The 20,272-nt window shown below is 43.5% G+C and overlaps 1 protein-coding gene across 1 annotated transcript in view; it reads right to left on the bottom strand.

Moving 5' to 3' along the window:
• snrka (SNF related kinase a) overlaps nt 1-20,272 on the bottom strand; it is a 31,417-nt gene that overhangs the window by 9,423 nt on the left and 1,722 nt on the right. Inside the window, exons 2-3 of the mRNA XM_076281108.1 lie at nt 18,515-19,219; nt 6,020-6,161 (exon numbers count right to left, since the gene is read on the bottom strand). Coding sequence (XP_076137223.1) covers nt 6,020-6,161; nt 18,515-19,103 — 731 coding nt within the window. The 5' untranslated portion in view covers nt 19,104-19,219. The remainder of the gene's footprint in view (nt 1-6,019; nt 6,162-18,514; nt 19,220-20,272) is intronic.

Genomic DNA, 20,272 nt, shown 5'->3' with positions numbered 1-20,272 from the left:
AAATAAATACATCACACACATATTTCTGTTTTCCAGCAACATATTAGGAAGCATAGGCCATTTTACAGCATTGTACAATATATTCAATGAAATACCAACATGCTGCATTAAATGGATCCATAATCCAGTCATACTGAGTACTACTGGTTGGGAAATATTTTTTAAATAAACTTTGCAGGGATGTGATGTAGGCCTACTGTTTAATACATGGGATCACAAGAGTGTCTCCCAATCAGACGTTTCAGCAATTTCGCTCAGAAATCTCAAAGGCATAATACTGTCGCGATCGAACGAGTACAGGCGCCTGTCCCATACTCAAGTTTTTTTGGTGAATGCAGTAGGCTAATCTTATTTGCTAGGTGAGGTAGGTGCTTGTCTTTGCCTTGTAACTGGACATTTAACTCAAATGTATCGCTAAGATATATCAAATATATCGCTAAGATAGGCCAGCTTCGTCAAGAAATTTTCATTAGTGAACGTGCTTGCAGATTCAAACATGCGCTCTTCCTCCAAGAAGAGGCGACTCGGAGCTCAAACACGCGCGACAGCACTTTACCTTGGGAAAGCCACCTTGCCTCACTGTGAAACAGTACAGCCTTTTGGTCAGCTACCATCTCTTCGCAAAGTGCGGAGAATAGACGCGCTTTTAAGGGCCGGGTTTTGATGAAATTCACCACTCTCACAACAACGTTCAAAATCTCATGTAGGTCGGGACTAAGCTGCCTTGACACAAGCGCTTCCCTGTGAATAACACAGTGCGTCCATTGCGCATCGGGTGCTACCTGGGCCCAGGCTACAGATAAAAAAAGAAATTTAAAAAACTCCTGTTTTTCACGTCAGTTCGCGCCCCACCTGGCATACTGGGTCGCGACCCACAGTTTGAGAAACGCTGCACTAACGCAACACCAGAGCACCTCTGCAGCTCTGCTCCACTTTGGGTTCATTCCCAAAGCCAAACTCCCAGGTTCACAATGACCAAACAGGCAAAACAATTAATGACCAGGGACAAAATAATGGCCTGAGGTGGGTTTAAGCTGCTGGTTTCAGAGCACCCCTCTGATGTGTGCTGTGAGCTTTGTCAGCTCCTGCCAGGGACTTGATGGTCTAAAGCAATAGCAACAGAGGTTAAAATAGTTTACATGAATCCACCAACAGAAACAGAAGGTTATTTTCCCCTCTCTAAACACACCACCATAGAGGAACAGAAGGTTATTTTGCCCTCTCTAAACACACCACCATAGAGGAGCTCCAAAAAGGCCTCAGGAGACATCGCTCATGACATCAGGCCTTTCAGCAGTGATTTTCATCTGAACACATCTGGAGGTTTTGTCTGAACATCCTGGAGAAATGGCCATTTTCCTACAGTAAATGCCAGGCGAAGGAAAACTAAAACCCAGTCTTCCCAGTTCCCCGACCCCCTCCCTGCTGTTAAGACGAGGGGATGTGTCTGCTTCCTCTCTGGCCGCTTCCCCTTCACTGCTCACTAGAGAAGAGACAAAAAACAGCTTCAGATATATTTATAGAATCCTCCCAGGAATGCTGCACGTCCCTGCTGCAGCCAGTGCCAACTCCTCTGCCGTGCAGCACCACATATGCTCAGGCAGCCCACCAAGCATGTCCACACACCTCTCTCCACACAAACACGCTCACATACCCAGTTAAAGACTGCAATGAAGGCGACAAAAAAATCTTTTTAAATGGTTGGTTGGGGTTACCTGGCTAATGCATTCAGCAACAGAAAGAAATACTGGAATGTCGTGTGGCTGGTCAAAGTACATGTTTTGGAAAATCTGCTGAAGCAAGGTACAAGATGTGTACTGATATGTTTTAAATGTGCAACTTGGCACAGACACTAAACGAGTGTTATGGTTAGGGGATGAGTAACATAAAAGGAGCACCACTGACCAAACATTATTTTGTGCAATGGGAGAATGCAAGTGTTGTGTGTGGATGCGTGTGTGTTGGGCATTGCTGTCAGTGAGTGAGTAAGTGAACAAACACTCAAACCTCAGCATTCTGCAGGATGTTTATAGAATGCTGGCCAACGCAAGCAAAGGAGCCCAGTGATGTACACAACATCATCATGAGTGGAAAGTGCAGTGCTATGGAGCGAGATCTGGACTCCAGCCGATGACAGAAGGGACATTACGGCTTCCACGCCCAAGTCCCTGCGATAATCGTTGTGATGGCTACCGAGGGTGTGCTGAGTGCACTAGCCCTGGTCTGTGTGTGCATGAGTGAGCTGCAGCCATCTCTGTGATTCAGCAGAAAAGCCCTATCCGTGTCGTGCTGCTGGACCCATGGCCTGTGATTACCACAGTAATGAGCTCTGCTGACGCTCGTGTCTCGGGGAGAGAACGGCCTGGACTGAGAGGCTGCAGGATAACGCCGAGCTGAGGGGATAATGGGCATCAGCTGGCCAGACCAGAACATACTAAGGACTTCCTGTCCCCGATGCCTCAGTGCGTGCGCGCGGTCAGTCCCTCTCGTTCTGCCCAGTATGGTTCTGTACAAGCTCTGCTCATCACCCGTTAACAATGTCAATCTACACACAAGATTAGCTTTATCGTTCCGCTAATAATTAGCATGCATCCATAGCTCCACAAGGTTGAGATGGTTCACTGCGTCTACACCTCGGCTCACCCCACACGTCTATTAGCTGTGGATGACTGAACACAATACAGTTGCAGCAAAGCACTGAGGGGTGCTTCAACACACAACTAGAGAGAAAGCTGGGAAGGCTAGCTAGGCAGCAATACATTGAAATGTTATTTTTCATGTACCAGCAGTATTCCCTGATGCCCATGCTGAGAGAGACACACACCAAATATTAGCATATTTATTTAAATCAACAACAGAGGATTGAAGACTGATGAAATACTAAACATCACTGTGAATTATTTATGACGGGGAATTAGTCCCTTGCCTTTCAAAAGGAGGTAGGCTGTAGGATTTCAAAACACAGAATATGAATAGCACACGATAAACAAAAAGCTGCTTAGTAGCCTACTTGGCAGAGACCCTGAGGAGGGAGAAACGGGTAGGGAACAGCAATAGGTGCTGATTCTATCCAAAGGACTCAGCATCTCACTGGGCACATGGCATGTAATTCCCAAATGAATTTGAAAAACGACTGAGATTCAGATACTAAAGAAGAACTTCTCAATTCTGTAGGATTACTTGTAGCAGTTATGTCAGGGGTTCCCAACCTTTTTTGGCAGGTGAGGTAACCCTATTTTGATGTCACCAAATGTTGGCAACCCCAATCATTCACAACATGTTGTGAGAGATAGTGCATCTCATCTCTGCTATAACATCCAGCTGAGAGCGGTATTTTGCCCAAATGTCCTAGCAAGCTAATTTGTTTGTTTGATTAACTGGTTGTTTTGCTACTTTGTTTGGAACTCTGGTTTGGTTCTTAACGGGAGCATTTACTGCCTGAAATATCCGATTTTGTTTACCATGCTCGGAGTTATAATGCTGGCCTGATGGGTCGCCTGTTTATGCCGTTTCAACGGCACATGAACGGTTAGACCGAGAATTCTCGTCATGAAATTAAAATTCCACTGGAGATCCAAGCGGATGTGTACACACAGCCTTACAACACTGTTTACAGCTCTTCGAGTCATGGTAAAATGTCATTTTACATAGCTAATTTAGATACACCTATGGTGTGGGTGCTTGCGTTTCTTTGGGTATCCAGCGTCTTGGTTTGTATAGAAATGGATACTAAGTGACACATACACGATAGACGGCGGCCATACGGGACCGATGGTAATAGGGGGAGTTCCGATATAACCTTTACAGGTGAACTTAATGCAACCTTCTCTAAACTTGCGCATGTCCAAGTTCAGTTCAATGTTTCAGTACTCAGTTCAGTTTCAGTTCAGTTCAACAGTTCAATGTTTCAGTACTTTTTGTACTAAAACATTACATTTCACCCGAAAGCCAGATATCCCTAACTTTTTGTGAGTAGTGTATATAATTATGTACTGTACAGGTCAATTGTAAGATACCCAATATCTCAGCCGACCCCAAGGTTGGGAAACGATGAGTTATGTCAAAGGTTTCAGAGGCTCCGGTTACATTTAGCCTACAATATGGGCACACAGGCCAGTCAGGTTCTTGTGACTAGAGAGAAAGAACTGACATGATCAGTGAAGATTAAACAAACAAACGAAATAACTAACAAATAAATAAATAAATAAAGACATAGCAAAAGGTAGATCTGGAGATGTGGGGTTAAAGAGGGAACAGCCTGCCACAGGGCTGCCCTCCTCGGACTCTGGGAGTGTTGTTGTGATGGCAGTGCCACCACCAGACCACAGTGAACACGTAAGCTTCTCTTACATCAGCTCGTCTAGATCAGCACAGTGTGCCAAAGCACTTTCAGCAGCCACATTACTTTCCACCAGATGATCAATAGCGATACAGGAACCATTTTCTTCTGTGACATTCATTGTCTGGTACTCACAACACCACAGGGGCATACAATTCCAACACATTTTGGACCCAGAGTGCAGCTGGGTCCTTTCATTGCTGCAAGGGCAGATACTGAATCAACCAGAGAAGGGCACTACAGTAATCATTTGGACAAACAGGAAGGACCAGGTTTAACAATGAAAAATGAAAGAAATAACAGTCTAGATATCTATCTAGAAATGGCGTATTGTTGTGACTGCTGTCCAAAGAACATAAAGTCAATAAGTAGACAACACAAAAACAGAAGTGCACAACACTGGAAGAAATAACCTTAAACTGGGCTGTGAAGCAGGCATATTGTAATAGTGGTGGACTGTAATTACATTAGACCTGCCGTTGGCCCTGTAGGTTTTGTAATGAATAAGCAGTTGGTCCATAAGTATCAGTGATTGGCTATGGCCAGCTGCCAAAGAGCAGGGTGCACAGAAGACAGAGTGTGGCAGTGGAGCAGAAGGGTCTAGTCTGGCTCCTGTTCAGATATCCACAGCTTATTTCTTACATAATCACAGATGGGAGGCCAATGTGAACCATGCTAACCAAACAACCAACCAATCAGGACCAGTCTGGCCAGGATACTGACCTTTGAAACACAAGACAACCTACCCATTAAGTTGATAAGATGTTCGCTCTTCATGCTATCAATACAAACATAGGTTTACTGCTGTGCAAGAATAAAAGGGTTGTGCAGCGTAACATCAGTATACATCACAAAGTCAACATGACCATGTGGTTCATATGCCATTTTATGCTGCTAACAATACGAGACAGCCTTCCCTTATGAAGCCTGCTCGGAAAATGGCAGACACCACTGTAATCTGCTGAAGTGTTTGGCATCATCTCCCTACGAGAGGTTCTTTTAAGGACAAAAGGAACACAAACAGGATGTGCATTGAATGCATGAAATATCAGGTATACAATAGACTTGATTCAAATGTTGTTTTTATGAACAGAGAAAACAAACAAACTCATATTTAAAATTGGGGAAGATATGCGGTCATGAGGTTTTTTTTGTTCTCAAATGCCAAAAGCTAGGTTGGTTAGGGCTAGGTTGCAGGCCATCATTTTCAGTTACACCCAAGGTATTTGACATTAGTAACCATGTGAAGAATGCCCTTCATGGCAAAAGGTTTGTTTTACTGGAAAGGATGACTATGGCATCTGTAGCAGACTTCCATCTGAACTTCCCCTTCCATCTGAAGTATATTTTACAAATCTCCCACCAGACACCCCCCCTCCCCTTTCATTGACGCAAGCAACAGCAAGTGACAAGAGTGCCAGCTCTCTGGCCCATTCTCCACTCCCATCTCCATTGTTTACTTGCATCCAGTCATTTTGTCAGAGAAATCTCAAAGGATACAACTTTCCATCCCATTACTCAGTAAATTATTTTTGTGTTGACACGTTTACCACTCTCTGTGGATGGTTATTATTATTCTTTGTAGAGGAGGCGGCAGATAGGAAGGGGAGGGAAAGAGAGAGAGAGAGAGAGAGAGAGAGATTGCGTGAGAGAAAAATCTGTGAATGGATGGAAACTTACTCCTTGCAGTCGTTGGAGACGTGGGCGGGCACAGTGTATTTGCAGTCCATGATCATGGTGAGCGTCTCGCTGTCGTTGGCCTCCTGGAACGGCGGCTGCCCACACACCAGCATGAACAGGATCACCCCCAGGCTCCAGATATCTGTTGACCACACACAGACCCTCAGAGTCCAGCTAATACTCAGGCTAGCACACAGGAGAGCAGGCACACCACACAAAAAATAAAATAAAATAAACTTCGATAGACTAATAACAGTTAAAGTATAGTATTTGTTTAAAGCGACTTACAGAACTAATAACATTTCAGAGGGTGGTCCCTTGACTCCCTTATAGTTTTAATTTTCAGGCTGTAAGGGTGCCTTCACACCTGGCTCGTTGGAGCAGTTGAATATCGAAGTGTTTCCCCACAAAGATTGGTTCCTTTTTGTGAATACAGCAATCACACTCTGTTTCAGAACAAAACCAACAGACCGAGACCACCTAGAGGAGGTGCTCTCAGCACGTTTTCAATCCAACTCTATGGCGGTATGTTGCATCTGGAACTTCAGCTCAACATTATAATGTGTGGGGGTTATCCCAATTAATCAATTACAGATTACTACAAATGGCCAAGGTCATTCCTGGTGCTTTGCTTGTGATGGCTAAAATAAGATCAACCTAGATCATCGAGATCGCAAACAAATGGTACAAAACCAGATCCAACACATTACCTGGGAGAAAACCACCTAGAAATTAATCTTAAGGAGAAATCTGGTCGATTTTTACATGGATCTTCGCTAGGCGTCACAGAGTAAAAAAAATAAAAATAAATAAAAATAAATAAATAAATAAATAAAATAAAAAATCGGTGCTACCGAAATGGAGTAGCTGCAGCTAATGGCCAGTGCTCCCAGTGAGCTACAATGAATTGAATGGACTGAATTTAAACAGTTTCTTCACAATTAATGTGTTGAAAACCCATCGTTTTGTCAAGTAAGGACCTTGTTCATGTTGCACAGAACTTTAAATGACATTTTTAATTCAGTTAAGAGGCAAAAAGTCACGTTTAGTTGATGCCCCCAGACCTATCATTGTAGCTCACTGGGAGGCTCATAGGTTTAGGGCAAACAAAGACCTGGAACAACATCAAGCACTGGCTACTTATCCCATTTCACAGCCAAACCAACTTCCGCTGAAATTTCAAAGCCATCAATACATGCTGGCTGTCCGCTGTCAACAAACAGATTAATAAAAAAAAAAAATACAGCACTTTTTTCATAATTTCTTTGTCAGGTTTGCTGATATTTAGGCCAAGGATGCAAGCGTTGATGTAAGTCACTCTTCTTCAGCACAGTCTACAGGAAGGACAGGAACAGGAATACACTTTACCCTATCAAGGTATCATTAACCTCAGCTCAACAAAGCCAGACACAGGGAAACTGAAGTGGGCTAATTACAGTGAACTGTAAGGTGGGGTAATTAAATCCAGCAGCCTCAAAGGAACATTTCCATTAGGACACTAAGCATCACGGGACGTCACACCACACCTGTGGCTCCTCCATTAGATAACAGCATTCACTTTCCTATTCCCCTGAACATCTAAGAGAAAAATGAATGAGACTCTACATTCATGGCTAAAGGGAAAAAAGAAAGCGAAAGCGGGCCAAGAGCATGTCTCATGTGGCCTTAAACATTATTGTTTATAAATTGAACCTGTAAGCAGTTGCCTCAGATGAGGGAGGGGGGGGGAGGGGGGCGCTAGCATGTTGGCAGGAGCCTTGTCCCTGCTGAGGGGTTGTGTGCAGGGCTGTGCTGACATATGGAGCCCCACTCTGCACATGTAACCACTGCTGAAAGGGCTTCCCTCTGCTCTCTATGTTACCTGCAGACACATTACTCTCTCCCTCTTACACACGCACAAACACACACTATTTAAAAACATATTCAGTATACAATGTAGAGGGCTTTACTACTTCATGACAGAGGACATGATAAAATGTGTGTGTGTGTGTGTGTGTGTGTGTGTGTGTGTGTGTGTGTGTGTGTGTGTGTGTGTGGAGGTAGCCTAGCAGTGTATTTATTACATCCCCTCAACTCAAATAAAAAGGCTGAGCCTATGATGAAATATGATAAACCAGCATCATATGGAAAATGTCTTGTAATCCTTTAAGTGTCAGATGTAAACAACAATCATGCAGAAAGATATTGGCCTTCAAAGGACGCCTGAACCCTTCCAGACAAACTCAGTGGCATCTATAGTAGACAGGCGACAACAACGCATAGTGCTCCAGGCTTCACATTCATTTAGAATCAACCTGCCATATATCTAGATAAAATCTCAATTACTTCTTGGTCATATTGGTTTTAGATAAAGCTTCTTCCGAATTAAAGACGGAAGATTAATCCCAACCCTCGCCATAGGCCATCAGCACTGAGATATTAACACACAGACAGAGCGAAAGGTCAGCTCCACATGACATCAATGAGCACACAGCATGTGAATTACAAAACATGTGTGGACAAAACCCAAATCAAAAGCTGCTCCTGGAGCCATGCGGCGCACATCCGTCAGCACAGGCCTGTGGAGCCCTATCGTCCAGTCATTTCATGGATGGGGGAGAACACGGGGCGACTCGGCCTCTCCCAGGTTTGTGAGAACACTGAGCAGGAGTCATAATCTCATGCCTGGTTTCAAATGGCAAAAAAAGCAGGAGCCCTCTGCATCGCTGAGCTGGGGGAAGGAATCCATGGAGGCCTCTTTCGCCATTCCTTCCCCTTGATAACAACTCTATCTGGGCTCCCTACTGGTAAGGAGGCCTATCTACAGGAAGCAGCAGCATACCACATCCTGGCAAAGTCAAAGCGAGGAGATTCACCCTGAAGTTTAACCTACTACTTACTAGGGGTGTACAGCGCAAGGATAGCAGGTCAACCATTCGAGACTATAATACAAGACTACCACACAAATATGAATATCCCTATAGACCCTTTCAACAATAAAACAAAAACAATGCTTGAACGTTCTATTTTGTTCCCAATCTACTTCCTCTGCATTAAAGGGACACCAGGCAAGGAGGTTAAAAATTGTTAACTTTTGGCAGAGAAAAGCAGACTAAAATTCCCCTGTGTGGTACAGGAGACATTTCATTTTTTGTGATGTGTCCGTTCAAAGCTAAAAAAAATTAAAACGCCAATAAAGTAGGCAGGCCTAGGTGCTAGACATTTGGATACGAAGCATGCATTATGAAGCTACGAAGTTATGCCACAAATGTTATCTTCATGCTCAAGAGGAAAAACTCAAGTCATGTAGGCTAAATAACATAGGGTAGTGACGTTAACAAAGTGTTTTTTTTATCATATTCCTCAGCATATCATTTGAGAGACTTATGATCCATGAGAAAGGAGGCTAACGTTAGCCTACATTTCACGCAAATGACAATATGTAGGGTAGCCTAAAGTTAAAGTTGACACTCCATTTGAGTTGTTTGTTTTAGAAAAGAAGACATGGGCTTGCAAGTAACGTTATTGCATAGGCCTACTATAAGGTAGCCTAGCTTATAGCTAATCCGTCATAGGCTCCTGTCCTGTCAGTTAACATCCAGCACAATGCATTTTGTGCATTAACGTTATTTCAGTCAATCGTTCAATGCGTGGCCAGCATAGGCTACTTTATCAAAGTAATTATCCTCTGACCTCAGGGGGAAATGATTGTCCACCCCTGTCATTATGTACCCTTTGAGTAGGTAATGTTCTCACTAAATCTCAACTAATTGTTTTTGCAGTCGAAGCCCTAACGTTAACATTAGCTTAAGCCTAACCTAACTTTACAGTGACTGGCCACATGTTTAGCCTACCTTCCGTAAAATCCGTTGCTTTTTCATAGGTAAATCCGCTACACCTCTAGATGAAAACAATCCAGACTCGGCTACACCGAAATATTTCGGCAATATGTTTTTATTCTTCATCTTATATAGAGGTTAACCAGCTTGTTTTCTATGCGCTGTCAGTGTAAACAACTAGTGCTTGTCCTCCGAGTTCGTTCTTGACTACGGTTGTTAGGGACCTGAAACCGGTCTATTGGGTTATTCCAGAGCCATATAAAAAGGTACATTTATATGGCTCTGGGTTATTCTAGAATGCACAGAGGTTGTGTTACATAGTATCACAGCATAGCATAGGATCAAAGAGTATAGAAGGAACTTCTATACTCTTTGATAGGATAGTTACAGTGCGTCCACAGGGTCTGGGAATAATGTGAACGTTCCCAGTGACCACATTCTTCCAACTGTGAGCATTCATGTGCTTTGCAGTCAGAATGTGGGGAAAACATGACGGCACGACAAAGGTTAAAACATACACCAGTGTTTTCCATACATTGACTAATCTGTGGCGGGGCGCCACAAAGTCAAAATCGGCCGTCACACATTAATGTTCTATGTTTAATTTAATTTAATTTAAATTAAATATAAGATCAAATCCTTGCATTGCCATTGAGCTGCGCTTTTTTCGCACGCAGCCTTTCCTTGCCCCGCCCCGCTCTCTCTCGTAGCCTGCTGCCACTCCTCTGCATGTGCATTTAACAAAATATTCACGATTGTTGAATGATTGTTGTTGCCACATAGAAGCATTTCATAGAAGACGTCTGGCTAAATTGCTATTAAATCCGCTTAGCATCGTGACCATGCTGCGCAAATTTGTTAAAAACTGCTGCATTGAAGTTAACTCTGCTAAGGTCTTATCACAACATAGTAGGCTACATTGAAGAGACTAAACTAAGTTAAGTTATGCAATCAAGCAGTATCTCAAAGCTAACGTTAGAATATTGTTTGGATGTCGAATTTAGCATGCTTAGCCTACTTACAGCTGCTTGTCAATTTCGTTGAAGGGCTCATTTTATTGACTTTGACACTGAATGTTTACAAATTCCCGATGTTAATGGAAGTGTTTTCCAAAATTCAAAAGTGCTTGTCCCAAGGAGAAGTACGAACCTTTATTTCAACTATGTAGAAAACGTTATGAATTGCATCCACACATCACAACTGTGTTACAATTGCAAGGGTTCCCTCACAAACGTCTTAAAGTGACAGGCACTCAATTAAACCTATACGCCAGGGGTCCCCAACCTTTTATGTACCATGGACCGGTTTGATTCCTATTTTTTTTTCACGGACCGGCGGGGGGGGGAGGAGAGGTTTCCTTATACACACTCTTAAGACCACCATCATTTGCAATTTCGATCAACTGCTCTTCCTCCTGCGCTGACAAGTTAGGACTATTCGGGATATTGACAAATGGGTTGCGGACCCACTCATTGGTTTGCCGTGGATCTTTGGAGGATGGGAAGTAACGTTCAAACTCATTTGAAAGCGCAACAAGGTGATAGCGCACCAGCTGCGAGAGAAAGGGCCCTGCCTCAGTCTCTCCCAAAACCCCCACTACTGTTTGGAACATATCAAATAGACCCCGGTCCACTCGTCGTCCCCACAAATCAAGCTTCCTTTAAATGCAGCGACTTTATCTGCCAGTTTAAAGACAGTCGTCATTCTCCCCTGGAGTGACAGGTTAAGGTCATTAAGCAACCCGAATATGTCACACAGGTAAGCGAGTTTTGACACCCAGTCCTCATCACTAAAATGTGCAGCTAACGGTGACTTTTTTTCTGTAAGAAATCTCTGCAGCGGCTCTCGCAACTCAAACACTCTGGCCAGTGACCTGCTAAAGATGCTTGTTTTTTGTTGCTCATTCTAGCAGTTTAGCTAACTTCGTGTGACACTACCGTTCGCCAAGAACTGATCAAGTGAAGTGAGCTGACCTGAGGCTGCGCAGCGCTGAAGGCAATATGTAAAAGTGTTGAAGGCGGGACAGACAGACGTAAGAAAATAGACCTTGCAAAATGCAAACATGCGTGCAATCAAACAACTGCATATAGACCTATGCCATGTAAAAACGTGACATTATTGCGAATTAAATTTTGTTTAGTTTGCATGCATTTTTTTTAAACTCATGTCGTAGGCTACGGCCCGGTTAGGAATGTCCTGCGGCCATGAGACAGGATGGTGGAGAGTGACAGGGAGCGAGTGGGAGAGAGAGTCGGGGTGGGATCCGTTAAGGACCACGGGGCGGGAATCGAACCCGGGTCGCCTGCATACGGTGCAGGTGCCCCAGCCAGTTGCACCACGGCCGGGGCCAGAGACGCAGTTTTTTGACGGCCTGCTTATGGGGCAGGCAGCTAGTGGATCGTTAGGAAAGATTAGATGAATGATCATTTATGTTTGGGCCTTTTTTGGGCCTGAAATCGCTGATACAACCTTTAATCCTAAATAAGCGACTGCATTTGCTCAAAAGTAAGGTGTGGGGCGCTTGCGAAAGAAGGATATGGAGGAAGTTCACCATAAAATCACTTGATATCAAAGTCCACACACAGACTACAATTGAACTGCAATTGACAGTGATGACAAGTCCACAACAATTCATGGGCTTACAGCGCTGGTTTAAAGCAGTGCATGCTGGACTTCATACAATGAATTCTGCCATCGTGTGAAGCCCAGCATGCATTGCTTTAAGCCAGCACTGTAAGCAGCTATATAAAGAAGTTGCACCCACTGTTTCCCAGATTTTGCTACCACATGAGGTAGCTTTCACGAGGACTAATGAAGGACCATCTTTGCTTTGCGTAGCTAGAGACTTGTTGCTAGGGACAGGTTGATTTCAGTACAAAATCTCAGTGCTGATCAACTTGAATAGTTTAACTAGCCTACATGCCCCATGGAGAAAACAATTAAGAAAGAGAAACACACCAGTAGAAAGTTCCTGGAAATATGGTATCCAGTATGGGGTATGTGAGCATGCGGGTAGGGGCTTAATGGACTCCAAGCATCTTAAAGCCCTCCTGAGTGAGAAGCATTAAGAATTCAAAAGTGACAGTAAAAACAAGATGGATGCTGTGCTCTGCTAATTTATGCATTCAAGCACATATTCCTCTCCTCTCCGCTCCGCACAGCATGACTAGCAACAGATGTGCTCCAATCTACTTTCAGGGACGATGTCTACAACTTCACTCAAATTCTGATGAAATCTCCTACCAGGAAGCTCCTCCTGATATTGCACGCATAAGTCACCAAGAAGTACTGCACTATGCAATGCATCACTAACCTAATCTCACTGACCATTAAGGGGGAACATGAACCAGTGCAAGTGTGTTCTACACAAGCTTCTGACGGTATACAACTTATCAGTTACAATCCGAGCTTGGTCCATTTAATCACACAGAGAGAATCCATCAGATCAGTATGGATCATATCCCAGCACCATGCAACAGCTGACCTCTGACACAGGATCAGTCCTGCATCAATCTGACTCAACACAAAACCTGTCCTCCATCCTACTTCCTACCCCTCTAAATGCCTAGAGATGGGGAGCCATGTTGGGGTTGGAGAGGCGGCAGGCTTGTCTCCAACACCTGCCACGGTGATTGCGGGCACTGTGATTGTGGGCACTGCCATGACGACAGCTGGCCTGGATTAATGACGTGCTGTCAGAGCCCTCTGGCGAGCCTGGCTGTGTTTTCAGCAAAGCAGCAGAGAGAGCGCCACTCCAAACACAGCTCCCTGCTCCTCATCTCCCCCCCTCACCTAGTGGACTGGAGGCAGAGAGGTGGACATGGATAGGCTAGAGAGGACGCGGCTCCCCAAGCTCCACTACCAGGATACACACTTGCAGTGTACCACAGAGATCTCCTGTTCTCAGCTTAGGGATATGTCACTTAGCAAAGCCAAGACAAGGCGAGCGAGCCAGCAATCCAAACATCCATTAAGGGACCCCGGCTCTGCTCTGGCCACCTGTGTACTTCACTCTCTCACTCCCCTCTGAGCCCTTTCACACTCTACATTGACAATGTTCCATGTTAATCCGAGATGAAAACTCAAACAGCATGCACACATGTGATCAGCTCAGCCGAATAACATGGTGGGAGAGCATGTAGCCTACTGCAAGATCTCCATTTACTACAACCACTGAGAGATGTTAAGCAAATGTTTAATTGTAATTATTCCAAAGGAACTAAGCTATGTGGTTTCAATTGGTTCATGGGATTGTTGAAGCCAAGAAACTATGCTGAAAGCCTCCACAACCTCAATCTCTCTTGCTCAGATGAAGCAGAACAGTAACATCCCCATCAAAACCATTATAAAACCAGACTACTTAGTAACACACACACATGACTTCACAGAGCATCACAAAAAAATGAAGATGAAATGCAATCAATTGAATTGCAGAAAAATCTAGTGAAATAATATTTTTTTCTCAAATTCGCACTGATACCGGGAAAACCAAAACCAACCTTGACCTTCTACTGAACCACTGACATAAAAACAAAACAGCAACTGTTGCCATTTACACCGATCCAAGATACCTACTGCTATGACATCAGCCTCTCAGCTCTAAATACATAAGACAGTCAGAACATTTACACAGCCCAGTCAATCCTACACCAGGTGGCTGTGAAGTCTGAACTTGCACTAAGAAGCCTATGTGTCAAAACCAGGAACAGACCTGTGCTAGACTGTTCTTTGTTCTTTTATGTTCTTTGTGTTTCAAGTAGGCTTTGGCACAATAGGAATGCCACAAACACTCCTGGTCTGCCATATCACACAAGGCCATAAGAGACACAGGTCGCTGGGTGCTATATTAAACCATAAAAGACACAAAGGATAGGGAATAAGTTACTATGAGAGTGTGACCTCAATGACAAAGAAATAAACAGTATAATGGCTTCTGTCTAAATGACAGGGACCTTGACCTTAACCAAGCAGTCATCAACGTTATTAGAATATGTAGTCATCAACCAGTGAAACAAGAAGGTCTAGACTTCAAAAGCTATAATGATGGCACACCATTAGTACTCCAGTACTTTTAAACATATAGGCCTACCTCTTCCAAACATACAGGCCTACATTTAAACAGATACTGGTTGATCATACCCTGCATTAAAACTAGAACAAATATAATACAAAAATCCATCCTTAAAATTGTGTGAGCACTGGCTATCAGTAAAGGTTAGAAAGAACTAAATGTATTGAGGATTCCGACCCGCCCACTATTCCTTATTGTTCCCATAACAACCAGAATAGATATTAACGCTGCCAATTTGGGAGTCAAAAAATAGCGGAGTCTAATAGCGATACACCCGCGATTGAATCCATGTTTGCTTCATTGTGGTTATGTAGCCTGAGGAACAGTAGGCCTAAAACTTAGTTTCACAGTATCTTACTTGAGGTCTAGGATGTCCATCACCTTGCACCAGGTTATTTAAAATACTGAACATGACAGGCAGTAGCCTACAGGAATAAACAAAATATGTGCCTAAGTGCCTGGATGAGTCGACGTGAGGGGCGGTTAGCGAAGACGAAGTTGCATCCAAAGCTGGCAGCACCTAGGCTACGGATCCTTCAAGCAAACTGTTCCGTGTTGTCTGCAGCTAATGTAGGCCTGTCAACGGGAGCTACTCTGATTTTCAAGTGAAATCTGGATTACTATTTTTTCATTTGGCAAAAATGACAATGTGTTGACTAAGCTAGTAAGCTACTATCATGAACTGCCTTTTTAGTTAGAAAAGAAGTAGTATAGAAGTAGTGTCAGGCCTCAACATCTCTATTGTGTCCAGTGTCCACATTGTGCACTTTAGGAACAGCAGAGCATTACCTTGTGTGACATAGGTTTGACAAACGTGAAGGACCACTTGAGGGAAACACTTCGAGGAACCTGTCACATTACAATTCCTGGTACAAGACGGAGTAACCTGATGCTTACCATTGCTCGCCCTCCACCCCCTTTCACCTGCGGCACCCAGCCACTCCTCTGACACGCCAAGACCAGACTGGTGAGTTCTGTGCATTCATGCCCAACTCCCACCTTTGTACAGTTGCAACCTGCATTAGGCTTAGCACGAGTAAGAGGGCTGGGGTGGACCAACACATTCCAATCATTGCTAGGACTATTAGCCACACTCCCTCTAGGCTGTGGCTTACTGGATTGACTTTCTGTTAAAATCTAACTTACTCCCACACACATCCGACACCATAATGACAAACATCAACATTCAAATATCAAACTTTTAAGGCTCAATCTGTACAATCTGTTCTGAATGTCATCATTCAAATTAGATGTACGTTTTTTTCCCACCACCCACGTGTGTAATCAGCTACAAAAATTGTTCAAAAGAAAATGTAATATTCTTGGGCAAATGCAAAAACATACTCAAAACACTATGTTTCATAACTAGGCCTATAAATGACTCGAGAGACTCCTCCTTCCACCATTTCCAAGAGGCACAAAGTTCTCACACTCTTTTGTGTTCTCACTCACCTACATTGCACCCAGATTTCACATTCAATTTGAATAGCGCTATGAGTGTCAAAGCCTCACTATGACACTTTGTTTAGCACTGCTGTACACTCTGAGGAACCAAGCTCAGAAAGCACAGGGAGGCTGGAGGCTGACACATGCAATGAACTGATGCTTACAGTGAGGACTCAAAACCAACCATTAGTGAAAAGTTGTGAGCAGCAGCAAGCTGGTTAGGCCATAATGAGCAGTGAGATTTTTTTAGTTCATTGGTGATTACAGATGAAAGTCCCTTGCCCATGCTTTCCTCCCTGAAACACTGGCATCAATTAGTTCCGCTCTGTTTCAATAGCTTAAAACTATTTTTATTTAACTGAAGAAAAAACAAAAATGAAGACATACAAACAACTTAAGAGGCATCCTCTACACTTCAGGAAGCATGTAAACTTGGAGGTTTCTGACACTTTTCTATTAAAGCCAAATAGGATACTTGACTTGGCAGAATGCAATTAAGATACTGTATATTTTAATATAATACAGTTTTCAATGTTACTTATGTTTTCATCCAAAAATACAAGTAGTAAGATATAAACAAACGTTGTTATTTAACAAAGTCTGAACACAGCAAAAAATCGATTGATCGACAGATCGATTATGGTCGGCCACTGCATTGATGCAGCATTGTCCATGCCCGCATCGCGATGCATCGATTATTTGATTAATTTCAACACCTCTAGTGTACAGGGGAAACAAGCCAGGAGAAGTAGGCTATTTACAATGGCAGAGTAAAATCTAAACATATTGTGACTCTAGGGTGAGCTCTACAGTCGGCAAAAACACCTGACACTGCATAGTATACCTTTAAGTGAAATGAGAAAGAAAGCCTAACAATTAATTACATATAAAGGATGGAAAAATAGGCCAGTATCACAATTCATCAATACCCACTGTAGAATCAATGCATCATAATATCCAATCACAGTACAGCCTAGTGTTAAGCTGTCTACCACAGAATACCACACTATTCCTGTGCTACCCAAATGCAGGTGGCTGGGAGTAAGACTTCAGAAGACTTCAGAGAACCTGAAGATTTTCCTGGCAATATGTAACCCATGTTTTATAGACATGTGCAAACAAGTTATATAAATGAATTTAGCATTTAGATTTTTTGTGTGAAATCTGATACTGTAGTCTGATATGGGCCCAAAAAGACCCAGCAAACTTCACCCAATGAAAACAGTGAAAGTTCCCTAATGCTCAGGTCCAGTGCAGAGAGAAATATAAGAGCAGATAGAGTATTGATCAGGAGGCGGAAATCATTTTGGGGAGGAACTTATGTAATCACAGTGTGATGGATTCAATCATGGGGGCTTTGTCAATAAAGAGTGTTTGAATGGGAGCTCCCACTGTGGCACTTGGCCACAAACAAAGACGGATTAACTGTTCTGCCATCAGTCTGGGACTGCACTGGAAATACAATTAACAGCAGACATCTCTCTGATGGCCCTTCCTGTGTGACGCACAGGCACACAATTACACCGCCAGCCACAGCTGAGCAGCTTCACACTCACTCTATGGGTATGTGCCTTAGAGACAGACAGACAAACAATGTCAGGCTTACGCGCAGTTGGTAATGCACAAGTGCCTCCAAAATTAAACATCAGTAACGTTTCAACACAGAGAAAGCATGAGGTCCCCACCTAAACGTCTCTCAATGTGGTTTAAATACAAAAACATGTAGTATGTCACAAACAATGGCAAAGCAAATGGCCACAAATGCTGAAATCAACCGTTTCAGGCTCTCTCTTCCTCGTCTGTGCTCCTGAGGACCTAAGGATGGTTTCAATTGAGGCACACTAACATGCGCAAACATGTTCTGGGCAACCAGCCCTGTCCTTTTTCTAAATGTCAACTATGGAGCTTGCATGAGCATGCACATATTTACGTCATTTCCCAGAGTAAGCCTAAGCAACTATGTTTAACACCAACTGACGAAATATTGGAAAAAGTGACGAAGGTAAACAATTATTTTTCCCTGCCTTAAACAAAATTGGAAACACATTTGTCCCTACTCACAAATTACCGCAATCATTCCACTATTGCTCTACATAATTATGCCTGAGGAATTCCTTCCCGAAACAGTCCTTTGAGCTCCATCACACCCTTTCCACTTACCTACGGCAGGTGCGTCATACTCATCCCCCAACAGAATCTCAGGGGCAGAGTAGGCCAGCGAACCACAGCTGGTAGTGAGCTTCTTGCCTGGTTGGAACTTGTTGCTAAAGCCAAAGTCTGTGAGCTTGACCAGGCCCTGTTTCTCAAAGAACACCACGTTCTCAGGCTTCAGGTCCCGGTGCACCACATGGAGTCGGTGGCAGTAGGAGATGGCGTGCACAATTTGGGCAAAGTATTTCTTGGCCAATTCCTCATTCAGGCCTTCCTCGTGCTTCATGATATAGTCAAACATGTCTCCACCATCTCCAAGCTCCAGGATCAGATAGAGCTTGGTCTGGGTGTCAATGACCTCATAGAGACGCACAATGTTAGGATGCTGCACCAACTTCATGCAGCGGACTTCCTGAAAGAGATGCCCAGTTGCCACCGTGTCCAGCTTAGTCTTGTCGATGACCTTGACTGCCACCTTTTCACCAGTAAAGACATGGCGTGCCAGCTTGACCACAGCAAAGTGCCCACGTCCAAGGGTTTTGTCCAGGTCATAGAGTCCGGCGATCTTGCCATCATAGCCACGCTTGAAGCCTGCCATTGCCACCTGGCCCTGGCTGGGAGGCGGGCAGGTGAAGGCCCTTGGGGATTATGCAGAGGGGGTCCAGCTCACTTCAGTCCATAAGATACTGACCTCAAGCCCATGGTGACGGGTTTCTGTTAGAGAGACCAGAAATTGTATGAGAAAAAAATGTACTTTTACAAGCACTTTTACATGTAATTATAAAATCTGAGAAAAGAAAATTATGCCAAGTTAAATAAACTTTTTTCCCTTTAATTAAGTATTGTGCTCCAACTGGTTGTTTAACAGTTGGAGCGCAGTACAGTGTGACTGAGCATCATGTGGTCAAGCTACCAGCAGCCTTCAGCATGGAACATCATAGATTTCTATCGATTTCCTCTTGTTAGGAAAAACAAAAGCCATGGGCCAGGCTGTCCATTTACCAAGAACACTAATTCAATTTCTGTGACACAACCCACAGCAGCACAGACATGACTCAAGAGTAAGGCTGATATGTAGCCTTAGGCATATTTGTATTTCCCTAATTCTACATATTAATGGGGCAAGGAGTGGCACAAAGACAACCTGTTGGGATGCAAACATTTAATTGTATTAGGGATGCGGTTCACTGAACACTCAAAGGTAATGCATGCAAAGTGTGTTCTGTAGGTCACTATGCACAGAGATTACTACTAATGGGGAAATAAGAAATGTGATGTCCCCAATTATGTGTTCAAATATTGCTCTCTGGCAGTAAAACAAACTTGGCAAAACTGCACTGGGTATGTAATATCCCCACACCTGTTCCCAGTCACCTCATCAACTGAACCTACTCACTAGTTTGGAATTCCTCAATTAAAAAGCGATGTTATGATATTTCATAATTAAAAACTGTCACAATGTAGCTTGCCCAAGACAAATGCAACAATGACGATTCATACATTCCAACATCCACTTCCCAATGTGATTCATATGAATATTTGCAGACCAAATGTGGGATGCTGACTACTGATTGTCATTGGTGCGGACATAAATAACAATTACCTCTCAAAAATGAACCTGTAGTTTGGGAACTGAAATCACACAACATAGCGCGAGTTCTGTAATGACTGACATTTAGCCATACACAAACAACGGGTGTACGGTTCTGTTAGAAAATGATATCGAAAACACGTCGAAAAGGGTTATATCATAACGTGGATACTCAA

The sequence above is a fragment of the Alosa pseudoharengus genome, unplaced genomic scaffold (genome assembly GCF_046254945.1).
Source record: "Alosa pseudoharengus isolate Yale_2024_CS ecotype anadromous, Long Island Sound unplaced genomic scaffold, YU_APseudo_1.1 YU_APseudo_1.1_scf_12, whole genome shotgun sequence".
Lineage (NCBI taxonomy): Eukaryota > Metazoa > Chordata > Actinopteri > Clupeiformes > Clupeidae > Alosa > Alosa pseudoharengus.
Note: the sequence above shows the minus strand (reverse complement) of the source record. Positions and strands in the feature narration are given on the sequence as shown.